The sequence below is a fragment of the Callionymus lyra genome, chromosome 1, assembly GCF_982586985.1.
Source record: "Callionymus lyra chromosome 1, fCalLyr1.hap1.1, whole genome shotgun sequence".
NCBI classification, from domain to species: Eukaryota; Metazoa; Chordata; class Actinopteri; order Syngnathiformes; family Callionymidae; genus Callionymus; species Callionymus lyra.
The window spans coordinates 13433622-13455584 of record NC_141818.1 but is presented as its reverse complement, the minus strand read 5'-3'; the positions used below and the strand labels follow the sequence as shown (position 1 = coordinate 13455584).

The window sequence follows — 21963 nt, the reverse complement described above, 5'->3', positions numbered from 1 at the left end:
GAATTAGCAATATTATCATTTAAAAATTCAGATTTATTTTTTAAAAATGTGCCTTTTTGATTGGTATTTTCTTGAATAAAACTTATATTTCTAATACATTTTTGTAATTTATGATCATTCTAGAAGTTTAACATACAACCCCGTGAAGCTAACACGTTCTTGCGATTACAACAAATCCTTAAAAGAAACTTTACAGACAGAATATTACATCATTCAAACCGAGGAGCCAAGGTCTCAAACGGGCAAGTTCCCATCTTATATTACAATACAATTTAGCTTTACCACCAGAGAAAAAAACATGTAATAGACATGTAATAAATGATATTAAAGTTAACAAAATCAGATTTAAAAGTGAAGAAAATGTAAAACTGAAATGATGTATTAGCTTGTTGATGAGAGCAACAATGCTTAGATGGATGGATGGATGGATGGATGGATGGATGGATGGATGGATGGATGAGTGGATAGATGGATGATTTCATGGTGAGGTTTTGTACCGTACGGCCTCTTACTCAGCTTACAGTCCTCTCTTCATCTGCCACTTCACATTTCAAAACTAGGTTACTCGGTTTCCATGCGCAGCGCAGGGACAAGTGAGGGGTAAAAAAAAAAAAAGAAAAGAAAAAGGTCACATCTATGAAGGACATCATTGCTGAAGTGTGCAAACCTTATAGTTCTCTAAGGGTGCTTCTAAGGGTTCGGGCCGGGACGGAGACAGTTTGTCACAGATTGTTTTGTTTTTTTTCTTCAGCGAGAAAACGTCTTGTCGGATATTTCTAGTTTTATTTCTATGAAAATAAATGATGTCACCGTTTCAAATGACAACACATAAGGAAGTACAACTGTATATTGTGTCGAGGTCAGCATTGTTTTTTTTGTTTATTTTGGTATCGTCATAACTACATAAAGAAATACACACATGAATCGGGGGGCCGACGTGTTGTTCATAACAAACTCCCCGAGTTCACCTAAAAAGGGAAACGGTCGGGTCACAGAAATAGACGAAGGGCCTCGATGTTGTGCGAGAGAGAGCGATTGGGAAAAAAAAAAAAAAAAACGTTGACTATAAAAGGAAGCGCGGTGGCACCTCAAGGTTAGCATGTTAGCATTAGCCTGCAGGGGGTTTTTGGCGGCGGCGGCCAGGAGGGAGCGCTTTAATAATTGCTGTCAGAAGATCAAATTTAATTCTTCGCCGCCACCGCCGCTGTAGGGTAGACCGAAACAAATTGTCATCAGAGATTTCCAAGTGAACAAAGCTTTTAATTAGCGTGATTAGACGAGGAAGTGTGTGTGTGGTGTGTGTGTGTGTGTGTGTGTGATGGAATCATCAGTGGATCAACTCAACCGTGATGGTTGGTGTTTGTGAAGAGGTTTGTGTGTATTTTTGAAAAGTTTGTGTGTGTGTGTGCACCAATGTGTAACCTCGGGTTTTCAACCCCTGACACACTACCTCACCCCCCCACACACACACACAACGCCCCGCCTCTTCCCGCTCGAGAACATTGCTAACATCCTCAGACATTGTCATAGTCGACGGGGAACATAATTGGGTGAATATGTCAGCGCTTTGTGTTCTTAGTGACATGACTCGCGGCTGTTCCTGTGTGGGGTGGGTCGGGGGGGGGGGGGCTGCGCTACTGTAATTCCACGTTGTCGTTCATTATATTGTGTTTCAGACGCGATAGCATCTCTGTTTTAGTGTCGGCCGCGAGAGAGAGAGCATGACCTGGACTTTCGACTCTGAGAGAGAGAAGTGAAAGAAATCGTGCTCTTATGTCGGCTGGTGTCGCCACTTTTTTTTTAAATATTAAAATACCTTCCATTATATTGTCTTCTCTTTTGCTACCTCTGTTATTATTTTCTTTCCCTTCATACATGACTGCATCCTCCTCTTCGCCACGGAAAAACAGACTGAATGCACTAAACGGTGATTCATTCCGGCTCTTTCGGGGCTTTTTGCAAAAGCTTCTGCTTTTTTTTTTTTTTTTTTTTTTTTCTTCCCCCTCGAGTGCACACGCGTGTGGCAAATGTTCATCACTCGCCGTTAGGAGATACTGACGCGGACAAAAAAGGCGCTAACAAGCTAAAGTTGTTTAGCTCGTGTGTCCTCTGGCTCGTGTGCCTTTGGCCCGGCAGCTGTGGCTTTAGAGCCCTTGGCCTCCTTTCAAAATAAAAAAAAAAGAAAAAAAAAAGGGGGTTGACGCATTGTGTCAAGTCATTTTTGTCCTTGGGGAAGTCAGCAGTGAGCTATGGAAAGATGGCTCTCACCTGTCTCCACGCCGGGCTCTGACGAATGGCTACCTGTCTCCACGGCCGAGGGCCTGACGTCCCAGAGCTGCTCTTCGCTGGTGCTGAGTGAGGAGAGCAGCTGCCCAAACCCACCGTCCAAACCACACAATAGTGATGTAACCGATGCCGTCCACTGCCATGGTTTCCTTAAAAAACAGTTCCTCTGATGTCGTTTTTAGGATTCGTTACTGCGTATTAACGTTCATGTTTGGTTAGGGCTTAAAGCAAACGTTTTGTCGATGACTACTTTTAAGCATTTAGTTTTCCACGAAAGAGTAAGACCGACCACAACCCTATTTTTGGCAACTTTTTCATCATTACTTTATCTTTAGGCAACTTTAAAAGTGGGTTCAAACAACTAAATAACTTCAAGTTTGGGGCTTTTAGACTATTTGAGTTTGAAAGTCCCAATTCATTTTTTTAAGTATATATAGACAATAATAATAATAATAATAATGATAAAAAAAGATCAGCGCTTGTTATTAATGACCCTGAACTTTCTATTTAGGAAAAAAGAAATGCGATAAAATAAATTAAAATAGATTAAATTAAATTGTATTTAATCATAATGAATCTAAATTGATTGATACTGATTTATCTCGTTTTTATTTGTTTGACAGCATTTCAAAAATATATCTAGTTCAGGTCATTAAAAGTGACGTTTCATGTGTGAATTTCACTCAATTAGGCATCAATAAACAAAAAGGTTTAAACATGATTACGAACATGACATTTTATTTCACTCAAATTATTCTAACTGAATCGTTTTTTTATTTATACTTTGATAGCAATACATAAATATGTCAAGCTCTGCCCATACAAAGTAACATTTAATGTTTAAGAACATTTAAACACAATTAAAATAGATTACAATTGTCTGATATTTAATCGTGATTAATCTACATTAGTCGCTTTATTAATCTTTAAACTGAACAAATCTCGTTCTGCCCATTAAAAGTAACATTTAAAGGTCTAAGTGAGCATCATTAAACAATAACAGAATTTAAACACAATTAAAGTATATTCAATTGTAGGTAAGTGGGTAAGTAAGTGTTATTAAACTGAATTAATTGCAATGATAAATAAAAATGTTTGTTCGCCCTCTGAAAAGTAACACTTTATTCTCTGAATGTCGCTCCAGTGAGCATTAAAGTTAAAGACACTGCCTTAACAAAACCCATGAGAGTTTGCTTTCGTTCTTACTCCTTCTCCTCCTTTGTAAGCAGAGTCGTTCAGTCAAGGAAGCACCTTTAGCACCTTTGATTGTGTCTCCAGTTGATGTCACATCCTTCCACTGGCCTGTCTGTGTGTGCGTTTCCTGTCTTTCTGTCCTTTAAGACGGCAGGGCGGATGGATGGAAAGATAACAGTTGAACAAAAAAAAAAAAAAAAAAAGTGGCGGCAGGAGAGTCCTGCTTAAATAAATTTCAAGTATTTTTAGTCGTATATACGATAAATCTGACCACGTCGTATAAGAGTCTCATCGTGGGTGTCAATCACGCATAAGCGCGCCTGACAGTGCGCGGCTTGTTGAACGCACACTGGCTGTCGTGCCTCCTCATCTACAGACAGGTGTCTCACTTCTAAGATGCATTGAGATTGAAAATAGACTCTCCATGCTAAACCGACTGTCTTGCTAATGATCCGCCTGAACCTCGAGCTAATGGAGAGCGACAGAAGGAAGACGTGTCTTCCTGAGAACAAACACCGGCAGCCTCTTAAAAATTCAAGTTTAGCCTCAAAAAAAAAAAAAAAAGAAGAAGAAGATGAGGAGACATTACAAGATGATCACTCTAATCCTCCTGTTGCTAATCTCCTGAGCCGCTAACATGTTAAATTAGCTCTAATATCTGCCGGGATCCAGGAGGCCCACCTACGCGTGGGCTACCACCCAGGTTTGGGTCAGTCTTGTTTGAGGATACAGACGTTGCGGGGTTGGTGGGTGGTAAGAAGGGGCTGAGGGAAAGGAGCGGTGATAGCCATTCGTCACCCTGCCTATCTCGCCCTGACAGATGGGGTGTGTGGTGTGCCACGTTGAGGAGTCACTGCCTCTAATGACATTAGAGGCACAAAGAAACCCCATCTTTTTCTTTTTTTTTTTCTTCCACTTTCTTCCATCCTCGCCATAGACAGATTCCTACACTAATGTTTGTTCCACGCTTCCTTCAAAGCTGCTATTTTCATAAAATAACACATATTTTGGAAGCGAATTTCACCGACATGTTAGCGTCCAACTAGGCAAACATGTATAGAAATTAAAGTTAGCGAGCGTCATCCAGGTTGTTTTTTTTTTTTTGCCATCCTCTGCCAGGAAATGAGAGTTTATTTTAAAAAGAGTGAGCGTTTATTTAATGTACCATACGACTCCTGCAAGGTTTACTTACTGCTGCGTAATTCTAAATCCTTGTAACCACATTTCCTGGGAGGATAGAAAATACTAGTGTTGTATTTATTTAAAATATATCTTTTTTTTCAAGCATTGCCTTGACAAAATGCTACAAATGAGTAAGGATGTTTTTTTTCTCGATATGTTAAAGAAATTATGGAGTATTATAAAAAAGGGTGGTTTATTTCATGAATTTAAAGTTTTTTTGTAAAAATGTATTCACTTTGTCAACCACATATTCCGTTATATTGATTATTATCGTTGTAGTTATACGAGCTTGTAGGATAAGATACACAATCGCATAAATAACTCTTTAATAAAAAATTACAAAGGCCACATAGTTTAGTTTTAAATATTTTATTGTTAATTTGACATACTTGCATAGGCTTAAATGGATGATCGAGACAGATTTTGAAAAATGACGCGAAAGCCGCTAATGGCTAACCGCTAACGGCTAACTTTATATAATATCTGAGCTACAGAGAACTTATTTAGTTTCAACAAAACATTACATTATATTATGCATTAAGAACAGCACAATAGTTAGCAAACAACAGTTTTTTATCATGAACGAATGAAGCCAAAAACCAAAAACATTGGCTTAGAGCAGTTTACGGCGGCCATTTTGAACCCCCATGTAGCACCCTCGTAACACCCGTAACCACGGCGACTCAAATAACCTTTATAGATATCGACTTGCATTTTTTGGCCAGAATCTGACGTCTTCTATCGTGGCACGAAGTCGTGCGTTGGAGTTTTGACCGTTTCCTCAAAAGCAGAAGCGACCAGTCAACGACAGAACTCGTCTTCTAAGAATGAATTTGCATGTTCGCCGATTTTTTTTTTTGTTTGTTTCGCAGTAAGAAACAATTTTAGAGGATTACTCAAAGTAGACTTCCTCCTTTTTTTTCTTTTTTTTTTGTCGCCCGTGCGATTCAGAAGAGTCATTTTCTAAGTCTGTCCTAGGCAGTCGAGCTGCATTAACAAGCCCCCTGCAGACCGTCTATTAGAATGTGAAGAAGCACCTCGCGCCGTATATTAGTTTTTAGTGACTAAACACTTGGGAGGGAGGCGACCTAGAATCCTGCCTGGTGGTGCTTCCGAGTCTATATGTTCTCGTCGTCCTCTCGGCTCCACTTCCCAGACTCGGAGAAAGAGAGAGAAAACGCTCATTAGGATCTATGTGCTGAATCGCAGCGCCCTCTCCATTTCTCCTATCCTCCCCCCAACCTTCATCCCTCTCTCTCACTCTCTCGTTCTGTCCGTCTGCTTAACAGATGGGAGGGTCGTGGGTAGAGCTCTTCCCCTCCCCCTGGAGATGCCTGGTGCCTGTTCATGAGATCTCTCTTTAGCTTCACTCCATTTCCTTCCATATCCGTCCCTTCGTACGGTTTAATATCATGTACGGGTTCGGGAATGAAAAGAGACGACATTAAAGCGAGTGTCAGAGCGAGAGCGTTGATAGAATGATGTTATCATAGGATGATTGGGGTGTTTACTGTCTTGTTGGTCGTGATTTGAAGGGAGATATTAGACAAAAAAAATACATTTAATGGATAAATCAGTGTTGTGTGTAGAGCAGGTTAAAATAAAACTTTCTTTCCTGGTGAAATTGTCAAAAATAATTTAGAGAAAGCAAATGACACAAAAAAACTTTCTAGAATTATTTCCCTGAAGTGCAAAAAGCCGCCATCTAGACAAACTTTCAACTATTCTTTTTTTATTTTATTTAATTAAATAATAGAATCTGTACGTCCTGACTATTGCAACTGCTAAAATAAAATAATAAACACATTTATTTAAGTTCTTATTTAAGCAAGAGAGAGAACTGGAGAAATTCCTCTATTAAATACCTATTTTAAATCCTCACCCATTTCTTTCAAAGGCCTTTCACCTGATTGGTCCTTTATCTATTGTATGTTGTATTTTGTTTCACCAACAACTATTGTATAAAAAAAAACAACAACAAAAAACACATTTACCTGTTAAATTTTTCGTTGAAGAGCAAGAAAACTGTCGGATAAACCTTTCATTTTAGAAAATTGAAGTAAACAATCAAACCAAATTATCTCTATTGGCCTAAACTCAGGTGAAGGAAAGATCCTTCAAATCCTAGAAAAGAAAATGTCCCTGTTAAATTTGTTTCTTACCAGGAGCCAAATCGCTGGATTCCACATGGGATAGATAACATGGATAAGTCGATTAAACTATCATTTTAATAATAACTTTAACTATTATCTTTCACCTGATGAAGTTCCTGGTTTTTCTGATCAGAAACTAGAAGAGCGACGTTGCTTCTAGCTACTGTGTGTCAGCGTGCTCTTTGACCTCCAGATAGGACCCCTCCAGGTTAGCCGGGCCGGTGTGAACGCAAAAAAGCCCACCATATGTCAGCTTCTGACGGAGAGCGACTCCCGTGTGCTTCCCTCTCCTTCTTGCCCCACATTGGGATTAGCAAAATTGGCTTAATGTGCACAAGCTTGTTACTCTCTCCCTGTGCGTTCCACCCTTTTTTCTTTTTTTTTTTTTTGTTACTTTCTCACCTCGTTTACCCTCTGAAGGCCAAATGTCAGCTTTTCTCTAGTGAAAAGATTCCGTTCCACTCGTGTTTCCCCCCCTTTTATGAACTGGTTTTGCCGTCTAAATTGGATTGAGTGATTCAGTGGTAATCTGGGAAGTTAGCTAAAGCTCAATCCACCACCAGGGAGAAGAAAAAGGGAACGGAGCCCAACGAGGAGGTGGGCACTTAGCTCATATCCAGGAGCTGCTTGGCACCCATTTGGAACGGAGGCGGGTGCGAGGAGAAGGGAAAAAAAGGGGGGAGGATAGGTGGAAACTTCCATGGGTGTGTAGGAGGCGAAAGTGCGAGGAGATGAGAAAGAAGGTGGCTGAGCATGGGACGCGAAGGCTAAACGGCAGCAGATCCTCACCTCGGGGAGTGTTGGCGAGCGCTGGGAGCCAAGAGCAGGGATTAAATGTTCAGGACACGGGCTTAAGTCTTAGCGTTAATGTTACGTAAGTCCTAAGGTGTTGCCCCGGCGGGTGTTGACATTGAGAGGGGTTTTTTTTTGTTTTTTTTTCGGCTGTGGGAGGATCGAGGAGGAGGCAACCACGGGCTGAAGTAAAGACCCCCCCTCCATCCACCACCACCCCGCCCCCCCCGCTGTCGTCGTCGCCCTCTTCAGGAGCTCGCAGATACTGTCAGACGAATGATTGAAGTGCGGGCGACTTGATTGATATCCTCGTCTGGGCGTCTCGTGCCAAAGCGTCTTAGTGTTGGATTGTAATCCGCTTTTGTCTGACAACATCCCTCTTTTGTTTTTTCGTCCACGGGGCATCTCTTTGTTTTCCTGTCTAAGGATGAGTGTGTTTACCCGTAGCAGTGTTTGGAAGGGAGCATCTTCAAAAGCTCACACTTGTACTTAAAATCCCATTAATATATCGCTGGTGTTGCGCCGGCAACACTTTTGACTGCCAAAGGAAAGAGTTTTAAATGTGTAAAGTGGATGTTTCTCTGAACAAATTAGAAAGGAAATAGGTTTAAACATCCATTCTTTTGGGGGGGAAATACACTTAGACATTTATAATAGAATACATAAAGTCATAAATAAATAAAAAGTGAGAATACCCAAGAAATCAGATTGTCATATTTGGAGTAAAAAGTGAAAGGGGTAACTTGAAGGTCATACTTTCTAAAAAGTGGACGTTGTAATTGAGGAGGAGCTTTTTCTTATGCATTTAAACCCATATTGTGATTTAAGAATCCATTATTATTGCCCCAAAAATGTAGTTTGTCTTAATACGTAGCTTCTCGTTCTGTGCAACGGAGAGTGACGATTCCTAAAATAACTCACGAAACCAGATGGTTATTCGGAAAACCACCGAATTGAAGTCATCTGTCCCTCGTCCTGATATTAAAATTGAAATATCTTCATCCGTATTTGAGTTATTTTGCGAAAAGCAAGACAAAAACATACAGTAGCTCTTCTTGGCAGCGGTAACAATGCTAATGCTAACATCTACTACAAACAAACTGAAAATAACCAGACTTATTTTAGTTTTTTGGGACAATTCCTCATGATGAAGTCAAGCAGTACGGAGGCATTTTGGATGTTTTTTGGCCAAAGATGAGCTTCAGTCCCTTCATTTAAATGAACATAATGTGAATGAAAATAATCCCAACCATTAGTCGACATGGGGTGAGTAGAAAATGGGTGAATTTTCCAAAAATTAAAAAAAGTAGGATCATGTTTACCGTGCACACGGATGATCCTCACGTTTTCCAAAAAAAGGAAAAAAGTTGTTTCGTTGTAACTCACTCTGTCACTAAGAGCCTGGATGTCCCTATTACCCTCTTTCATTATCAACGTCCTACTCTCCAGAAAGAAAGAGGTCAAGTGCATAGCAATGTGCTGCGCTCACCTCGGGGGTTTGGAGCTTTCTTGTGCTTCCTCATGCATGTTACTCAATAAATACATGGATTCAGGTTAGCGGGAGATGAAATAGACGGGGAAGGAAGTGCAGCACAATATGCATGTTTATGTGAGGCAACGTGGAATCAGAAAAAAAAAAAAAAAAAAAGGACTATAAGAGGGAAGAAGAGCAAGGGGTGCACGGGAGTAGACAGGGAGGCATCTTTTTGGTGATGTCGTCTTCCACATCAATGTCTGACGCTCGTGCTGCCAGGTGCCGGAAATCTGGTTCAGAAAGGAGAGAAGTGAGAAGAAAGAGAGAGCGGAGGAAAAAAGGCAGGGTAGACGGAGGATCTTTTTTTTTTTTTTTTTTTTGAATGTGACGGCGGTGACAGCTTCCCTGCATTGCACTGAGCTTAAATAATGGGATGCTCATTTGCATAACGAGGGACGTTATCACCTCTACTGTCAAAAGAAAACACAACAACAGTTCTTCTGCTCCTCCCTGAGATAGATTGGGTTGGCCTACTTTAGCACTCCAGAGAGATGCACCGGAGCTCTGGCTTAGCCGAGCTCACACAGGAACACATGCACACACGTGAGCGCACACGCTCGCTAGCTTTTTTTTTTTTTTCTTACCGTAAACTTTTGGAGAGTTCGGCTTTTGTCCGACGCATGAGAGTTGTTTGGGTTCAAAGTGATAGTAGAAGAAGAAAACACTACAAGCTGCCTAGGAGATTATTTAAAAAAAAAAGTATTTTGGTCGGTCTGAACGAAGCAGGATGAATTGAGTAAGTTTAAAGCCATACAAAGTCGATGACACATTCCTCAAAAATGGCATGGATCCAGATGGAACTCCAACGTATTTTTTGTTTTAAATGGGTGAGCTTAGTTGTTTTGTGTTCCCGTTGTGCAAAAGTATAAACATCTGCAAAGGAGATTTTTATTTGAAACAAAAAAGTATTTTGGTTGGATCTGAAAAAAGCAGGACGAAGTTAAAAAGTTTTAAGACATTAAAACAAATTATGATACATTCTTCAAAAAATCTCATGGATCCAGATGGAACTCCACCAAATCGGAATTATTTTAGTATTTTTTTAAATGGATGAGCTGAGTTGTTTGTTTTTTTTGTTGCCCAAAATGATAGAAGAAGAAATCTTGTTGGGACGAATAAGATAAAAAATATCACTGCAAAACCATACCCAAGGAGTTTTTTTTAAAAAAGTATTTTGGTATTCCTGAAAAAAAAGGATGAAGTGAACAAATTCCTCAAAAACCACATGGATCCAGATGGAACTCCACCAAATTGAAAAAAAAATACACTGCAAAAGCATACCCAAGGGGTTTATTTCAAAAAAAGTATTTTGGTATTCAGGATGAATTAGGAAATTAAAAGCCGTACGAAATTGATGACCACAAGGATCCAGATGAAACCCAAAGAAATTAATCCAAAAAGTTCACAAAGTTTGATATATGTTGATAATAGCAAAGATAAATAAATTGATAAACAAACCGTCACCAAGCAATCAATAAATAGGTCAATACGTTTGAAGTTTTAGCAATAAAAATATTTCAACATTCTACTTTTTTACAAATCATATGTGAAAGTATAAAAGTGGAACCATTGAAAGCAGAATGAGGCAAAGTGCAGATCCCTGGCCTCGTGAAGTAATAAAAGTATTACACTGATCATGTAGAACATTTTTCTTTACTTTTTTTCCCATCATTCAGTCTTTCCATTGTCAGTCACAGTATATCATGTGGCCCCATGAGAAACTCCCTTGTCCATCCATGATTACAAAGGAAACATCCCAATGAATAAATAAAAAAAGAAACAATTTATGTTAAATAGTCTCAGTTCAGTGTAAAATCTCCTATAGAATCCAATCGCTACAGCAGCTTCTGTCGTCTCACTTTATCTCCCCTCGTTTCTTCCACCGGCGGAATGTTTTGAGGCACACCTGCACTCACTGCTGTAGCTCCGACTTAACATTCATCGGGAGATGAACCCCCCAGATCGAGCAGGAGAAGAAGTCTAGCAACTTCCACTGTCAATACAGCCGCCGCTTCGCAGGGGGAAAAAAAAAAGGGAACAAAACGCACTTCCACTCAAGTCTGGAGGTAATGTTACAGTGTTGGGTGATTAGAGCATTTAAGTTAGCGGCACTTCCAAAACACTGTCAAAGTCTCTGTGAACGAGGCGAGATCCTGACAGTGCTGTCTCCTCTTATAGTCGCTGCTCGGGAGAGGAAGAAGAAGAAGAAAAAAAAAAAGAAGCAAAAAACTGATTTGCATGATATCGACAGCGGAAAACAGAGCAGTTCTCACAACATTGTTGACAGATTCTTTGTCTTTCTTCAACCTCCCTTGTGACTTCCGCGATGCCACTTTTATCGTTTTTTTTTTCTCTCTCTCCCTTTCTCTGAGCGATTTGCCATATTCCATTTCATTTAATGCTCTTCTCCTTCCCTCCCCTACTTCCCTTTTTTTTTTTTTCTCTTCGCAGGTTCAGATGCTGGAATCTTTGAGTTGATTGGAACAAATAGAAAAGCGGGGAATTAAAAGCTAAAGAAAGAGCGGAAGAAGGAAGAGGAAAAAGGCGACGAAGAGAGAGAAGAAGAAGAAGAAGAAGGCATAAAGTTCTTTAGAAAGAGGAGAGAAAGAAAGAGACGGGGACGATGGGGAGAAAAAAGATTCAGATCACGCGGATTATGGATGAACGCAACAGACAGGTAAGTCTCCCGGGGGGAGGCAGGATGGATGAGTGTGAGCGTGGAAGTGAGCCGGGGTAGAAGGGGGGGAAGGAACACCCTGCACCCCCCCAACAACGGCTCTCCACGACGAACGTCTGCTGGGAGTCTGGGCGAGATGAACCCGGGGACTCGAACCACGGAGCCAAGCACTCGAGAAAAACCTCCTCGTTCATTTGCACATTCTGTTTTTCCCGTGGCAAACTTTAGCGCCCTTCACACGCGCCGGAACGCTCACACCAAGTCGGCCTGTTTTTTGCTCGCCGACAGAAGGTGGCGGCACCACAGAGGCATGGTGGGAAAAAAAAACAAACTAAACAAGTCACCAAGCTGGGCTCTGATTAGTCCAAGATAAGTCAAAAAGTAAGGAGAAATGTTCAAGGCTTTTTTTTAAGCCAAAATATACCAAGTGAATCAAAAGTTGATCCGCAATTACGAGCTATCGAACCGAGTCACATGACCATGAGAAACAATGGCGACAAACTCACTTCCATATTTAACAATAACAACAAGTCTCGCCAGATTCAAAGCCATTTATAATGAAAAAAACGTTTTAAATGAAAAAAACATTTAATGAAGTAATAAAATAAGATAAACCCTTCCACATGTTAAACATACTGTGCATATATTTAAATAAAAAAGTAAATAATAGTTATAAATTAGTTATTTAAAAAACAATCATGATAAAGAATAATCACAAGTAATAGTTCAATGAACAAGACTAGTAAAAATAAATACAATTTCTCCAATTAGAGATAACTTTGTCACTTTCTAAACAAAACGTAATGCGTTTTATTTTGAAACTCAAAAAATGAAACATGAAAAAAACACTTTATGTCATTACATTTTTATTCAAACTTTATTTATACAGCACTTTAAAACTAAAGAAGTTGAAACAAAGTGCTGTACTAGAACATCAAATATTGCACTAAATAAAAACACCAAGAAAGCACTTAGAGGTCATGTATGACGAAAAGTGCTATATAAATAAAATGTATTATTATTATAATTATTATACAATAAAGGCAATACAATAAAAGCAAATAAAACCAAAGGCACTAACAACAGCCACAGAGTCTCATGCTGAGTTAAAAGCCAGGGAATAAAAGTGGGTTTAAGTACGATTTTTCTACCAGTTCAAATTAATTTCTTGTAAAGACAAGAACTCAAGCAGTTCCTCAGGTATCTTGGCCTTCTTTGACTGTAGTGATGCCTTAATTTCAATCAGTTCTCTCCATGTACGAGTGAAAAAATGACTGGAAAAAAGTCGTCCTGATGACTTTTAATATCTTTAAATGCTAAATATGGTAGCGTTGGAGTCGGTCCAGGACCAAAACTCTGCTCCGTCGTCCGATATTCAAACCACAGGAAAAACACTAAGACAATGCGTCGACAGCGAGCGTCTGGCAGAGACATAATAAATAGTTGTTTTGTAGCATGAAGGTTTGTGGCAGGAAATAGATGAAGACTAAAGCGCTCTCACTGCCCTCCAGGCTCCTGAATCGATCACGTCTCATGGCAGTACTGACCACTGACACTTTGTCCGCTTCCTGGCAGCCCAATTGGATCCATACGCTGCGAAACGTGGCCCCGGAGTCGGAGGTCAAACGCACACATATGCACGGCCGTGAGCGTGAGCCCGAGCCAAGTGTTAACTATCACTTATCGCCGCATTAAGACGCTTGAAATCGTTGCATTAAGACGCTTAAAACAACATGTTTATGAGGAGAAGTAGGGTTTTTCCAGGCTTTGAATTTGAAATGGAAAATATATTTATCTACAATAAAAACAGAATATATTTAGCAAGTTAAGACACACAAACATGTTTTCTGGTTAAGAATCTAGATAAAAAAATATTAAAAACTGTCTTTATGTAGTTTTTCTATCGTAATTAACTATGAAACTTATATTTATCATTGTCTTTCTTTCTTTCAAATTTAAGTTTAAAAGTATTATTCTTTTTCTAATTATTATTGTTTTATGACAGTAGATGGTTTACTTACATTTTTTATAAATGTAAAAAAACAATTAAAGAGTTATTTGCAGATGGAACCAAACTATTTTCTGCTGTAATTCTATTTTCTTCGACTGTAATCATAATGTTTTCAACTTTATAAACACTTTATTTAAACTAAAATCATCAAACAATTTTCAACTTTAATCAACTTTTTTTTTCAATGAAATCAATACATTTTCAATTCAACCAACATTTTATTTAACTGAAAACAATTCATTTTCGTTTCAAACAACATTTTATTTAACTGATACAAACTTTAAAACAAAATGAAATCAATTTTAACCATTAACAATATTAAATCAATCAATTTTAAACTTTAATGACCATTCTTTTAAACTAAAATCAAACAATTTTCGAGATTATTTAACTGTTTTCATCTTTATTCAACATTTCCTGAATAAAATCTAATAATTTAAAACGTTTTGACTGTAGTAAATAAAAAAAAATCAACTTTATTGAAACATTTTTTTATTGTTATCAAACAATTATCAACCGTAATCAAAGAAGTACACACTTTAAAATTCAATACATCCTCATGCATTTATATATATTAAACTTTACAGTTTAAAACCCTATTCATAAGAAGGGCACCAAAATTCTATTGTCCAAAAGCTCGATAGATTTACAAAAGAAGGTCACATAAACAAAAAAAGCATGGAAAAAAAAAAAAAGCTGAAGTGTGGATGAGGTCACAGAGTTTCCACTGTGTTGTTGAAGAGCACCCACATGTCCTCATTGTTATCGCGGCTCTGTTCTCTCGTTCCACCTCAGAACAGAACCGCCAAGTGCACCCGGCTCTCTGGCTCCTCAGGATAAGGAGGGAAAGAGGGAGACAGGAAGGACACCTGAGGGGAATCGATGCCTGAGATATCCGGGCTTTACTTACTGCGAGAGAAAGAGAGAGGGAGAGAGGGAGAGGGAGAGAGAGTTCAGGGAAAGCAGAATCAATATCGTATACAACTGGATTTTCTCGTTTTGATCTGTAAAACAATAGATCAGTCGCGGTCGAGCGACGGCTCGGCCGTGATGTCATGAAGTCATGTGGCAGCGGATCACATGAGGGAGGGGAAAAAAAAGAGTGTAATTCATCTCTCGGCCTCTTCAAAAAAAACTTACATCACCGCCATAGTTGGTTGTGGCAGATATCACAAGATGGTGACGGGCGAAAGAAAAGAAAAAAGAAACAGAGAAAAAAAGGAAGCTTTTTTTTTTTTACATATTCTCACTTCCTTTTTTGTTTGTTTGACAACCTTTACTGCGGCCATTACAAACTCGACGTTTTGAACTTGTTAATGATTCAACTTTGAAATGGGTAAAATATCTTCACCGCTTGTGTTATCTCCGGGTCAAGGTGACCCGAAGACCTGGACCCTGAGACAACACAAGGGCTACCACAAACACATTTGATTTCGGGCCTTTGGGTCACCTTGACCCAGAGATGACACAAGGGATACCACAAACACATTTGTTTTCCGGACCTTTGGGTCACCTTGACCCTGAGATAACACAAGGGTTACCACAGACACATTTGTTTACGGGCCTTTGGGTCACCTTGACCCTGAGATAACACAAGGTATACCACAGACACATTTGTTTTCGGGCCTTTGGGTCACTTGACCCTGAGACAACACAAGGGATACCACAAACACATTCTTTATGGGCCTTTGGGTCACCTTGACCCTGAGATAACACAAGGGATACCGCAAACACATTTGTTCTTGGGCCTTTGGGTCACCTTGACCCTGAGATAACACAAGGGATACCACAGACACATTTCTTTTCGGACCTTTAGGTCACCTTGAGACTGAGATAGCGCAAGGGATACCAAAGACACATTTCTTTTCGGACCTTTGGGTCACCTTGACCCTGAAATGACACAAGGGATACCACAAACACATTTGTAAATTTGTTTCTGTACTCTACTCATAAATATTGAAAATAGTGACAAATATAAGTCATAAACATCTCAAATATTGTTGAAACCCGTATGTCAAGAGAAGTAAATCCCGAAGCACGAAGTCGTCTCACGCTTTCAAAGACTTGAAGTTTCCTCTTTAATTCAAACGACCGTGTGGCTGTCAGCGCCCGCCTCGCCACCTACGAGGACCCCCCACAACCTGAAGCCCCGATGCCAGCGTGATACTGGGCACCGGTCCTGGCCTCTCTCAAGGGCGACCACTTTGGAATCGCCACCCCAGGCTCTGAAACACTTCCCCGGGGCGAAAAAACCAGAAGGACCGGGGCCTCCCCTGGTGTTGACTGGATGCCCAGAGCTCCGGACAGTGGGCACCAGTGTGCGAGCCCTGGCTCCGAGCCCCCTGACCACTCAGACCCTCTCCCGGCCTTAGGTGGGTGGGTTGGGGGGGGCATGAAAGAGCCCCCTGTGCCATCAACTCACGGACATGAGCGAACAGCAAACAACAAGGTGTGTTTGGACGAGCTCCGTTTTTTGTTTTTTTTGACCGAGACGAGACAATTTCTTGTTCCTTGAAGACACGTCGCTCTGGAGGGTCTTGGGGGGGACGAACCCACTCTCTGCAAATGACTCTTAATGAGTGTTGCTGCTCCTGCCAGGGAACTAGCCGGGATTAATTTAGGGTGACTTGTTTACGCGCCCGCGTTTAGAGGATGACATGTGGGCTCCGGAGGGGGAAGGGACCCGGGGCCAAAGGTTAAACACAGATCAGGTCATCAGCGACAAGAAGCTACTTCCCTAACCCCCCCCTCCGCCCCCCACAAATACTCTATGACCTCGAGTTGCATTGAACTATTCATCCCACATTTCTGAAATTAAATAGTGAAACAGGGAAAAAAATAACAAAAGCAATTGTAAAAATTAAAAAAAAAAGTTATGATAGAAAAACACTCAAATAAAAGTGGTAAAGCAAAAATAATTATAAATATATGGACATTAATAAGCATTAGTACACACACAGAAATACAAAAATGTGAAAACAGATTAATAAACAGGGTGAGTCTTAAGGCCCGGGTGAGTCTTAAGGTTGAGGCAGTTTCAATGTTAAATTAGTAAATTAGACAAAACCTTTTTGTTTTTGAATAAAATAAATTGACTAAATGTATTAACCCTTGTGTTATCTCAGGGTCTAGGTGACCCGGAGGCCCGAAAACAACAAGATTTTTTTTTAATTAAAAAATACATACTAGATGTTTGTGTAAAGATAAAGCTACATTTTGGTTAAAATGGCCATTGAGCCCATTAACACTCATAATTATATTACATACTCCAGGAATACCATTGATAAAATAATTATTTTGATACTATACTCTTTGAAAAAAGGTGACATCTTGATATTAAATTCAAGATTCCAATTATAAATTAAACTTTTAAGTAGAAAATATCAATATTGGCTGGTATTTTTTTAAGAAAACTAATTCGGATAATTTAAATGTCTTTATAAAACCTATTATTATTGATTAATTTTACTATTTAGTGACGTAAAATGACCTTTGACTTATCTATACACATATATACTTAAAATCATATCACACCTTTGATGTCTTTTATTAAAAACAACCCAAAAAAACTTTATTTTACTCAACATTTAAAAAAAAAAAAAAGCTTCCATCTTTGACCCTTAACTACTCTAAGTGACACCCCTCGGTATCATTCTCCTCCGTTTTTCCTTTTCCCCCGACTGTGATCAAATTCCCGGCTCGGAATTGTGTCTCGGCGAGAAAGCGTTGCTCCCGCAATCAACAGCACTGGGGTGAGAAAACGTTGCGAGTGAAATTAACAGCAGGAAAATAATGAGGCCCACAGGGTTATACCTCACCTCTGCTCCCTCCTCTAATCCCCTGTTTCCCACCTTTCCACCGAAACCCTTTTATTTTGCGGAGTGGCACCTGTGCACGGCCAGGCAAAGATCTCACCTCACATCATAGGTAAGACGATAGGAAATATATGAGGTCGAGGCTTTGACATCGGAGTTATAATGGTATGAGGAAAAAAAAAGTTAAATTAAGATTATTTTGGATTTTTTTTTCAACAGTCAGCAATTTTCACAAACAAACGTGCACAGGGTTATTTCGGTCGTTCCGGCCACTAAATTGGGCAGCGTCGACGTAACATCCTACTTTTGCTTCAGCCATATCCTTTTCTAGTTGTGGCTTTTTTTTTTTTTTTGGAAACAAACAGGAACAACATGCATGGGAGGAGCGCAGCCAAGCCATTAAAGCTGCACTGAGGTGTAATTGCAGGGCTGCTCGGTAGGAGAAAAAAAAAAAAAAGGACAATTTAAAACCGGTGTGTATTTTAAGCTATAAGTAAACTTGGCATAATTAAGACACCATTCAATCAGTTCCGCAACATTAGCTTTGAACTACTTCAACTTTTTTTTTTCCCCGACGACGTGTCGAGGATGCACCGGATAATGAGGGCGCCCCTGAAAAGGATGAGGAGTAGGTTGTTTTTTTATTCTGTCGATGGAGAGGTACAGCATATATTAAGAGGCGGCGACAAAGACTTCTTTGTCGGTAATTCCTCCTCTTGGCTGCGAGGGGTTCAGACTCGAGGCCCTTTCGTTCTTGCGTAAGCTCTTGTTCTTCCTGTTGCCCTCCGACAATGGGATAAGTGTTTGTCTCGAAGACCAAAGTGAGTGACAAGCGTAAGTGCATCTAGGTGTGTGTGTGTGTGACGTGTGTTTTTTTTGGACAGAAGTTTTTTTTTTTCTTCACCACCACCACCACCACCACCACCACCTCCTCGTACTCCCCCAGGGAAGCATGCAGGAGGTGGGAAGCAGAAGCGAAGCCATTGTGAAGGGGAAGCCACTGGCCTCTTCCTGTTATGAGAGGAAATGCATACAAATGTGCTTCCTGTGCGTCCACCCCCACACTCTCCTCCCCTCTGTTGTCTTACTCATGTGTCTCTTTCACTCCCTGTTGTCCCTCCAGTCATCCCTGAGACTCACCACCGCCAGTCACCAAAATAAAGCGTAAAAGCGCGACCTGCGACCGTTTTATCGTTGTGTGTCGCCCCCGGAATTATCGTCGAAAAGTTACTCACAACATACTTTAAAAAAAACTTCCAATTAAACTTGTTTTTCTTCTCATTAAATCATCTTCAGATTCAATATTAATGCAATTACGTCAACTTTATTATATTGAATATTTTTAGTAAATATCAGCATTCACTTTTTTTTTGGTCTCGAAAGAAAAGTGTTTCTTTTGCGATAATTAGAATTATTTAACATATTTAATTTAAAGTATTCCATTGAAAATGTGATCAAGTAATTAAATTGATATTATATATCAAATATTTCGAATTTATAAAGTTATTCAGTGATGTGACAAATGTTATATTTTACTTCATAATGAACAACATAAAATAACTTTTATTTATTTACGAGCCAAAACAATAATAAAGAAACAATGGCTACAACTTATCTATGTTTAATGTTTGTTTCAAACCATTTAAATACAAAGTTTCGGGGGATTTTAAGCAATATATTTAAAGATATCTTTAATTTTTTCGACAACCATTATTTAAACGAACAATACCAAAGGAGGAAAAATATATTCTATTCTTTTTTCTTTTTTTTGGAATAAAGAATCAGTCGATTTTTCTACAATTAATAGAAAAGATCATCATTAAAAATAATCTATGGACCAAACTCATTTGGCGGTAAAGCTCATATTTATCAGTAGTACTTCAAGATGATATCAGAGTATACTTAGAATTCCAAAGATCAACATTTTAATTTTTATACCTGATTGAACATGTTTTAAGGCTTTTTTTTAAAACTTTTATTCAAGTTTGCTAATAAAATAAATGTTTCAATTTTCTTTGCGAGTGACTTAAATGAGATTCCACGTCCAACACCAGAGGATCATAGGCCTATAGCCCTGATACCCCGAGGACTTTCCCTCCATACGTCGTGATGAGACGAGAGTGTGTCAGGAGCAACATAACTCCACATCGTGTCACGACGGTTTGTTAGGAAGTCTCCGGTTTCAGTGACGGATCGCCCTGCCGGGCGTGATAAACGCGCCGGGGATAAAAAAGCTAGTCCAGTTCATCCCAGGTTGTCTTGCCGCGAGTGAGACGGAGCAGAGCGTCGGGGGTTGACAGATAGTTTGATATTCCGTTTCTCCGGTGCATCCTGGGAGATATGGTTTCATGGAAATCCAAAACTATCAATATCCTCTCAACCCGATCTCTGCTTTCAAGTCTGGAAGTTGTGAAGAGAAAAAAAAAAACGTGAAGGGCAGCCGATCATCTATTACGACCGTCCAGGCCCCGAAGTTCTCAAAATGTCTCTTATTTTTACGCATAGAAATCAAACCTATAGTCGGATCTACATCTGCTTTAACAGCCCCGTCGTTCTGACTTACTGCCACTTAAGAAGAAACAGATGTAATTCCGAGCTTCCGCAGCTCCGCCGCTGCATCTGTGTGAAGTTATGTCAGCGCACAACTCCTCTGTAAATAATGCACACAACGGCAAATCAAACACATTTACACAAACAGCTACACTTTAGGGAAGAGAAAGCTTCTTTTTTTTTTTTCTCCTTCTTTCTGTTTTGTTATGCGTTTACTCCGACAGCCAAAGGGCGAAGACACATGGTTTGAAAAAGGAACCATGTGTAGATTTACTTTTAGACGATGTGGGCAGAAGTTTAGCTGCTTATCAACCGGAGAGAAAGAAGATGGATCAGTCGCTTTCTGCGGTGAAAAGAGTTCACACTTTAAAGCAAGGGCTGGGCTATTAGATTTTCTCTGGGGCCACATTATAGACTGAGACCATTGTGAGAAGACAAGAGCCAAAATATGGTGGAATAATGTCCAAAGAAATGCATTAAAAACACATAAAAATACCCCAAAATATACTAAATGATTCCAATAAAACGATGATAGACCTTTCATAAAAATGTTGATTAAAAATAAACGGATAGAAACATGATCTCTAATAGTCCAATTATTTTAAAGGGGAAGAAAAAAAATCACCAAAAAGGCTTAAGAAAATAACAAAATGTATTTTGAGTTGGTACCATTATAAATGCAACATAGTCAGACGTAAATTGTGTTCGTCACAGTTCGACTCTGCACTTTGTCATCCCTTGCGCTTTGTTCTTTTGTTTGCACTTTGTTCTTGTTTTTATGAAACTTGCCGTACCAAACTGGAAACCCAATTTCCCGAACAAGATCTACAGAGGGATTAATAAGGTCAATCTATCGATCTGACATCATTAGGGCCGCAAAAATACAGTTAAAGGGCCACATGTGGCCCGCCGCCCCCTACCCATGTCTGCTTTAAATAAAAAGTCATAGAGCAAACCTAAAGCCAAAAGAACATTCCTGCACATGTTTTCTCTCGAGGACGCTCTGATTTGAAGTTTGAAATCTTTAACCGTTATTTTTCTGAGACAACAGTGTTTTCAGTTCCTTAAATTCTCTTGTTTTTCTTTTTTTTTTGTTCGCATCCGTTCCTGGTATCATGGCTGCAAAGAAGAGAAGGTTATTATTTAGAAAACTGAAGATCAGTTCACTATTCAGTGGAATTGACCCTGGAAGTTTATTTTAAGAACTTGCTTTTCTATGAGGAAAAATAAATTAAAATATAAATTGACATCTCACGCTCATGGTTTCCTCCCTCTTCTCTTGTCTCGCTCCAGGTGACATTTACAAAGCGAAAGTTTGGCCTGATGAAGAAGGCGTACGAGCTGAGCGTGCTGTGCGACTGCGAGATCGCCCTGATCATCTTCAACAGCACCAACAAGCTGTTCCAGTACGCCAGCACAGACATGGACAAGGTCCTGCTCAAGTACACCGAGTACAACGAGCCCCATGAGAGCAGGACCAACTCCGACATCGTGGAGGTAAGTTCTGGGAAGGGGAGGCAGGATTTTCTTTTTTTTTTTCTCTCGATTCAGAAGCAAACGCAAAGAAACAATGAGAATAATGGTGTCGAGATATTGTCCATACAGTAATTATTGACCATAGTTTGATGTTAATTAAAATAATTCAAAAAGAAAGATAATTAACTAAAGAGAAATAAATAACACTGACTTCTCTTGTTTACGTTGATATTAAATCAAATATAAATAACTAAAAATGTATTTAATTTAATTATTTTCAGAAAGAAAATTGG

At 39.5% G+C, this 21963-nt stretch overlaps 1 protein-coding gene across 7 annotated transcripts in view; it reads left to right on the top strand.

Moving 5' to 3' along the window:
- The window catches only part of mef2cb (myocyte enhancer factor 2cb), a 69020-nt gene that overhangs the window by 12951 nt on the left and 34106 nt on the right, over positions 1–21963 (top strand). For all 7 annotated transcript variants that reach the window (XM_087794659.1, XM_087794651.1, XM_087794642.1 and 4 more), the window contains exons 2-3: positions 11593–11818; positions 21488–21691. In XM_087794659.1, coding sequence (XP_087650785.1) covers positions 11765–11818; positions 21488–21691 — 258 coding nt within the window. In that variant the 5' untranslated portion in view covers positions 11593–11764. The remainder of the gene's footprint in view (positions 1–11592; positions 11819–21487; positions 21692–21963) is intronic.